Source organism: Molothrus ater, chromosome 26, assembly GCF_012460135.2.
Source record: "Molothrus ater isolate BHLD 08-10-18 breed brown headed cowbird chromosome 26, BPBGC_Mater_1.1, whole genome shotgun sequence".
Lineage (NCBI taxonomy): Eukaryota > Metazoa > Chordata > Aves > Passeriformes > Icteridae > Molothrus > Molothrus ater.
In genome coordinates, this window is record NC_050503.2 from 3,168,298 (window position 1) to 3,176,397 (window position 8,100).

The 8,100-nt window shown below is 51.0% G+C and overlaps 1 protein-coding gene across 1 annotated transcript; it reads left to right on the forward strand.

The window, feature by feature from the left end:
- The first annotated feature begins 3,612 nt into the window (after positions 1–3,612).
- Positions 3,613–7,459, forward strand: LOC118697162 (granzyme E-like). The gene is given in 6 exon segments (XM_036399692.1): positions 3,613–3,713; positions 3,715–3,791; positions 3,856–4,015; positions 5,428–5,569; positions 5,710–5,922; positions 7,322–7,459. Coding segments are annotated over 6 exon segments (831 nt in total).
- Positions 7,460–8,100: the final 641 nt, after the last annotated feature.

The window sequence follows — 8,100 nt, forward strand, 5'->3', positions numbered from 1 at the left end:
TCCACACAAAGTTGGTGATTTTTTTCCATGGGCTAAAATGGAAGGCACAGGTGGTTTTGACTCTGTGCCATGGTCTCAAATCGCCCAGGGCAGCCAGAGGAATGTCCTGGTTCTGACAGGGCACAGCAGGCTGATCTCTCTGAGCTGAAGAGGAGCTGGATTTTCTGTGTTCTGAGCCCTTGGGTGCAGGCAGTGGCTGGTAAAACACCAGGTCAGGGCTTTGGGATCCCAGAGAGGCAGCACACCCCAAATCCCAGCTCTCACACACCCCCTACTCCCAGGCTCTGCAGCCACAACCCATCCCCATTCCTGGGGGTAGAAGCACAGAAAGGTTTGAACTGAAAGGGTTTTGGAGGACCTGGGTTCACAGAAGTGCCTGACCCCAAAGCCGCTTCCTCCTCTCCTCCCTGCAGGGCCCAGGAGAGGCAGGGACCAGTCCTGGCTGTGCTTTGGGCACATCCTTGTCCCTGCTCCAGTGGCAACCCAAACCTCTCCCCTCAGCTGGGGGATGCCCAAAGGTGAGTTCTCCCTCAAGGGATGCTCAAGGGCTCTTTTCAGACAGCTCCTGCTTTGGAGTCTGAATTTCCTCCCATCTCCTTCCCTCCAGCTCCTTTCTGGTGGCTTCTCTTGAGTACAGAGAGCCAAGAGCTCCCAGGGGGAGATGATGGAGAATTTCCTCCCATGGCCTGCCCCAGGCTCTCCCTGAGCCCTCTTCTCCTTCCCTCCAGCTCCTTTCTGGTGGCTTCTCTTGAGCACAGAAAGAAAGAGCCAGAAGAGTTCAGGAAGAGAGAGCCAGGAGTTCCCAGGGGGAGGTGATGGGGACAGGGATTAAATAAAGTTGTTTTATCTAAAATTAATCACCAATCTTTATTCAATATATTACTAAAATTATAAAATGCAGTTCAACAACACACTGAATAATAGCTTATAATGCATATTCACCATCACACTTCTCTTCCAAAATTTTTCACCAGAAAGAATACTGATACTCTCATTGCAAACATTACCTTAACAATGCCTAAAAACAAACAACAATCTCATCAATTTTACCATCAAAATATTCAAACTTTACAACAATTTAACCTTAATAACAATAATACTAATTTGATTATTACTACATACCCAAAAAAAAAAGTTCACAATTAGAATTTTTCACCCAAAAATACTATAACTAATGCTCTCATTGCCAACATTACCTTAACAATTCCTCACCACAAACAACAACCTCATCAATTTTACCATCAAAATATTCAAACTTTGCAACAACAATTTAACCTTAATAACAATAATGCTTGTTCAATTGTACTACCTACCCTAAAAAAAAAGGTTCCACAATTAGAACGTTCCATGATTAGAAGATTCCATGTTATAGCATTTTCTTCACCAAAAAACAAATGCTATAACTAATACTCTCATTGCAAACATTACCTTAACAATGCCTAAAAACAAACAACAATCTCATCAATTTTACCATCAAAATATTCAAACTTTACAAGAACAATTTAACCTTAAAAACAATAATATTCAATTATTATTACTACATACCCTAAAAAAAAGTTCCACAATTAGAATTTTTCACCAAAAAAAAAAGCTATAACTAATATTCTTATTACCAACATTACCTTAACTATTCCTCACGACAAACAACAACCTCATCAATTTTACCATTAAAATATTCAAACTTTACAACAACAATTTAACCTTAATAACAGTAATGCTTGTTCAATTGTACTACATACCCTAAAAAAAAAAAAAAAAATCCACAATTAGCGTTCCACTAATTATCTCTGGTGAATGAGTGAGTGCAGATGTCCCTGGCAGGGGTGAGGATGTCTGTGATGTCAGCAGGAGACTTTGTGAGTTGGTTTGTGGTGGGAAAAACCGGTGGGGAATTTTAAATGTACGAAAAACATTCTGCAGTCCAGGGGCAGGGGTGCCTGCCCTGCTCTCAGGGCCTTCCCCACTGTTCAGGAGGAGCTTTCCACCGCCCAGCCTGGATTTCTGCTCACAAATCCTCCAAATTCTTGCCTGGGATGAAGGGAAACTGAGTCAGCTCTGCCTCCAGCAGAAGGGTCCGTGTTTGGGCTTCTGCTCAGAGCTGCTATCGGCTCAGAAATCTGCAAGTGAACAGGCTGCAGCTGCTTATCTGTGCTTCATGAATCTCTGTCACGTCAGGCTTTTCCTTGAAGCTCCAGCTGCTGCAGGCTTTGCACGAGAATGGCAGCTTGTAGCTTCAAATTGGGGTTTGCCCACTTGGCACGGGAGGCAGAGGGGAAAACTGATTTACTGGCAGTGAGGGCAGCGAGGAAATATCAGCCCCGTTTCGTCACAGGTGAGCTGTGGATGCTCAAGGTTTGCTCTTGCTGGAAAATCCCAGAATGGGTTGGGCTGGAAGGGACCTTAGGGATCATCTCATTCCACCCCTGGGCACTTTCACCATCCCAGGCTGCTCCAAGCCCTGTCCAGCCTGGCCTTGGACATTCCAGGGGTCCAGGGGCAGCCCCAGCTGCTCTGGGCATTCTGAATTCCATCCCAGCCCCTCCCAGGGAAGGATTTCTTCCCAGTATCACCAGGGCCATGTTACAAACACATCCATGGCAATTTTGCTCCATTAGCCAAGAGTGCAGCTCCTGAGGGACAGCAGGAGGGTCCTCACCTGCCACTGCACAGCCTTAGTGATGCCTCAGGTTTGAGCTTTTCTATTTTTCACATTCTGTGCTGCTTTAGTGTGTACTTTATTTACACAGGGTAAACAAAATACACACTAAAGTGCACTTTAGTTAGTGTGTGGGTCTGGGTTTCACATTATGGGATGCTGAGCTCTGTGCACAGAGCAGGGACACAAAACAATTCCTGCTCCAGCTGGGGACCAAGGACAAATGATCCAAATCTCAGCCCCAAGAGCACAAACAACAGAGAAAAACAAGAAGGATGGGACTGCATGGGCCAAAGCTGGAACTGGACAATGAACTGCAATATGTAAATGGAGCAGAACTTATAAAAGTGAGAGACCCCATGACCTGATGTCCATTTTTGTGACTTTTTGGGTTTTATCTTGGGTGCAGCCCTGGCTGGGCTGGGGCTGTAATTGGACAATTAACTGCAAGATGCAAATGGGGCAGAACTTGGGGACAACGGACCCCATGACCTGTTGTCCATTTTTGTGACCATTTTGGTTCATCTTGGGTGCAGCCCTAGCTGGGCTCTTGTGCTGCCCAAGGTGGATCCATTGAGGCCTCCTAATAAATAAATACATTAATTAACTCTGTCTGGTCTCTGTTCTAGGTCAGGCTTCACCAGGCATCGCTAGAACTGATGGAACTGATGCATCAGGTGAAAGAATCTTGTTCATGTGGGGCTCCTGATAAAAATCAAGAGGCTTTCCTAGAAGAGAAGCTGCAAAGGAAGAACTCACTAGGAGTCAAAGAGGTGAGGGTGGGTGCATTGCCCACAGCTTCCAGAACAAACACAGAGTTCTAAAATTGGCTTTTGAAGGACGTCAGATCCCTCAGATCAGCCCCATGATGGAGGTGGGTTGGTGCCCAGAGCCAGACCTGACTGAATTCCCCTCTCACGCTGCTGAGACATGCAACTTGTGGAGAGATTCTTCAGATGAGTCTGACTTCCGTGGTTTCCTGGAGTCTGGTGTCAGGCTATAAAACCCTGCTGGGAGCAGGATGAGACCCCAGAAGCTGCCCCAGCTCGAAGGGACCCACAGAAGGCTGTGATGGAGCACCTGCAGAGCCTCCTGCTGCCCCTCGTGCTGGTGATGTGCCCCCCAGTCAGCAGCAGTAAGTAGAATGGGTTGGGGAAGGATAAATCTCAGTTTATGCCCTCCAAAAACCTCATTCCCAGCCCCATCCATTGCAGATGATCCCTGGAGGTGGAGGGAGAGAGGAGAAGCCAGGACACAGCCTGCTCCCTACGTGGCCTTTCTGCAGGGGAAGGACAACCACAGCTGTGGAGGCTTCCTGGTGGCTCCAGCCTGGGTGATGACAGCAGCTCAGTGCCTCCAGTGAGTCCTTGCTGTGTCCTGCAGAGAGGTGCCTGCCCCTCCAGGGCCTGGGGAGCAGCAGCTCCTCTGGGGAGGGCTCACAGATGGAGTCACCTCAGCCACCAGCTGGGTCTGTCCTGGCTGGGGGACAGCTTGGGGACAGCCTGGAGACGGCTTGGGGACAGCTTGGGGACAGGTTTGGGGACAGCCTTGGGGACAGCTTGGGGACAGCTTGGGGACAGGTTTGGGGACAGCTTGGGGACAGCTTGGGGACAGGTTTGGGGACAGGTTTGGGGACAGCTTGGGGACGGCCTTGGGGACAGCTTGGGGACGGCTTGGGGACAGCCCTGGGGATGGCTTGGGGACAGCTTGGGGTCAGCTTGGGGACAGCCTTGGGGACAGGTTTGGGAACAAGTTTGGGGACAGATTGGGGACAGCCTGGGGACAGCCCTGGGGATGGCTTGGGACAGCTTGGGGACAGCTTGGGGACAGCCCTGAGCTCCATCTCCCTCTCCAACCCTGGGGACAGCCTTGGGCACAGCTTGGGGGCAGCCCTGAGCTCCATCTCCCTCCCCAGCCCTGGGGACAGTTTGGGAACAGGCCTGAGCCTCATATCCATCCCCACCCTGAGCTTGAGGACAGCCCCAAGCCCCATTTCCCTCCCCATCCCTGGGGACAGGTTGGGGACAGCCCCAGAGCCCCATCTCCCTCCCCACCCTGAGCTCAGGGACAGCTCTGAGCCCCATCTCCCTCCCCAGCCCACCCTCAGGTATTTACTCTGATTTTTTTCCCCCTCCATGACTGGTTTTGTTTTCCCCAGGTGTCAGCAATGGGAGGTCAGGGTGGCTCCTCCTTCCCTTGCTGTCAGGCTTTGTCCTTTCTGCCACCAACGTGTTTGCTGGCAGAATTATTTCCTATTAAATATATTCCTATATTCCTATGAATATTCCAGCTGCTTGCCCAGCCCTTTTCCACCCCTCTAGCTGGGGTATGGATGGGCAGGAGGACTTTTCCAGGTGTGGCTCCCACACAGCTCAGGGCTGGTTTAGAAATAAATATCCTGATTTAGAAAGCCCCGGACTTGCAAGGGCTTGTGGAGCCCAGAACAAGGAGAGTATTGGAACAAATGTGCCCAGCTTGAGGTCTGGGCACTGAAATAAAGGAGATAAAGGAGAGATAAAAGAGATAAAGGACTCTGTCAGGTGGGAGCTTGCTCTGCCTCTTGGCTGGGCAGATTCACTGGCAGAGCTCCTTGGTTCCACAATTCTTCTTTTAAAATGCTGGATAATAGATTTTGTGCCAAGGGAATATCTATTTACACTGTATTGTATTGTGTAGTTGGGCTGTCCTGGCCATGCCCTGGGGGATGAAGCTCAGTGTCCCCAGGTGGGACAGGGACAGGCTGGTGACACCGCTGTGCTTGATGCCACCAGGCACAAACCTCTGAGTGTCATCCTGGGAGCCCAAAGCCTGCAGAGGAGAGAGGAAAGCTGGCAAACCTTCCAGGTGAAGGAGTACCACAGCTACCCAGGCTTCACCAGCCCCAAGGAGGGCAAGGACATCCTCCTGCTGAAGGTAACCTGGTGGAACACCTGGCTGGAGAACCCCGAGCTGCAGCCCTGGGGCACGAGGGGATCCCAGGGCAAACACTCATCTCTGTGCTTTCTTCTCTCTTTCTCTCTCTCTATCTCTGTTTTTTCTGTGCCCTTGCCCAGCTGAACGGCAATGCCAGCAGCAATGGCCACGTCAGGCCCATTTCCTTGGAGAAATCCAAAATTCGGGGAGGCGCCGAGTGCAGCCTGGCTGGCTGGGGTGACAGGACGGCCACTGTCACCATCATCAGGCAGAGGGACTGCCTCAACCACTACCCAGGCCTTGCTGACAACTTGATCTGTGGCCAGAGCAGATCCTCCAAGGTACCTGGAAAGGTCAGTTTGCCCAGGGAGGGGGAGGTTTGAGCTGGGCAAGGCACTGAGGACAGGATCCTTGTGGATCCTTCTCTTCTCCCACGGCACAGGAGTCCCAGCAATGCCTTGGCCAGAGGGGCTCACCCTGAATCTCACTGTTGGTCTGAGTGTGTTTTGTGTCTGGAGCCAGCAGAAGGGCAGAAATGAAGTTTTATTGTTCCCAAACAAAGCTGTCACCACCAGCCCCTTGTGGAGGCAGAGCTGCCTGGAGAAGAGGAGGCTCAGAGGGGACCTTGTTGCTCTCTGCACCTTCCTGAAGGGAGGTTGGAGCCAGGTGGGGTTGGTCTCTTCCACTGGGCAGCACTGACAGAAGCAGAGGACACAGTGGATGTTGGATATTAGGAAGGATATTGGATATCATAGCCCTTGGTGCTATCGTCTGGTTGAGGTGTTAGGGCATAGGTTGGACTTGATGATCTTACAGCTCTCTTCCAACCTCATTGTTCTGGGATTCTGGGATTCTGAACCCCAGAGAAAGGAAAAGCAATTCTTATTATTTGGTGTGCCCGTGTTGTGCCAAAGCAGAATGCTTGGGACACAAGCCCTGTGAGGAACATTTGAAGGAGCTGGGGCTGTTTAGCCTGGAGAAAAGGAGGCTCAGAGGTGACCTTATTGCTCTTTACACCTTCCTGAAGGGAGGTTGGAGCCAGGTGGGGTCGGTCTCTTCCACCAGGCAGCACTGACAGAACCAGAGGACACAGTGGATGTTGGATATTAGGAAGAAAATTTTCACCAAAAGAATAATGAAGCACTGGAATGCTCTCTCCGGGGAGGTGGTGGAATCACCATCTCTGGATGTGTTTAAAAAAACACTGGACATGGCACTGGGTGCTACAGTCTGGTTGAGGTGTTGGTTGATGATCTTAGAGGTCTCCTGCAACCTCATTATTCTGGGATTCTGGATTCTGGGATTCTGGGATTCTGGGATTCTCAGTGATTCTGGGATTCTGATTCTCTGTGATTCTGGGATTCTCAGATTCTCAGTGATTCTGGGATTCTGGGATTCTGATTCTCAGTGATTCTGGGGTTCTGGGATTCTCAGTGATTCTGGGATTCTGGAATTCTGATTCTCAGTGATTCTGGGGTTCTGGGATTCTGATTCTCAGTGATTCTGGGATTCTGGGATTCTGGGATTCTCAGTGATTCTGGGATTCTGGGATTCTCAGTGATTCTGGGATTCTGGAATTCTGATTCTCAGTGATTCTGGGATTCCCAGCGATTCTGGGATTCTGGGATTCTGTTATCCCCACCCACTGCAAGTCCACGCTCTTGCTGGGGAAATCCTGCCCTGAATTTGCAGCCTCCCTCCCTGCCTGCAGTTCCCACCACCCAGCACTGATCTCTCTCCTCTTTTTCACAGGCTGATGCTGGGGATCCTCTGGTCTGCAACAACAAAGCCTTTGGCATCTTCTCCTACAGGCACAACAACTGGCCTGGCTTCTACACACACATTGCTCCTTACCTCCCCTGGGCCCACAGCGTCATGAAATCCTTGTGACCCTGCTCCCCCTGCAGAGCTCACCCTCCAGAGCCCCATCCTCACCAGCTTTCCTTTCCTTTTGCCCTGCTCCTGGGGGATGTGGCAAGGGTCCCTCCGTGGCCAGGCTGAGCTCTGCCCGTGCTGGGGCTGGCACAGAGGAGCTGCCTTGGCTGGGTTTGTGCCCTGGGCTCCTTCCCTGCTGTGCCCTTTGTGGCCCCAGCTCTGGAGAGGAGCAGCAGCTCAGGGGGTGCCTGGAACCCTCAGGGGAAGGGAGGAGGAGATCAGGGGCATCAAAGAGCAGCTGTCAGCTGTGGCAGGTCTGGCTTGCCCAGGCTCCAAGGACACTTCCAGTGCTCCACTACTGCTGTCCCTGCCTCTCAATCCTGCTGCCTCCTTTCTCCCCTCCTCTGCAGCCCCAGTGTTGGAAGAACACATAAAAACAATAAATCTCAGCAGCATTTCAAAGCCTTTTTCCTGGTGCTATTTGGATTTCTCTGGGGCCCTGGCTCCAGTGCTGAGCAGCTCAGGAGAAAGCCACAGCTCCAAGAGCTGAATCCCAGACTGGGACTTTCTACCCAAACCAGTGGCCTCCATTTTCTGCCCTCTAAGCCTCCAGAGGAGAGTTCCAGTCTGGATTCCAGGGCAGGGACTCTCCTCAC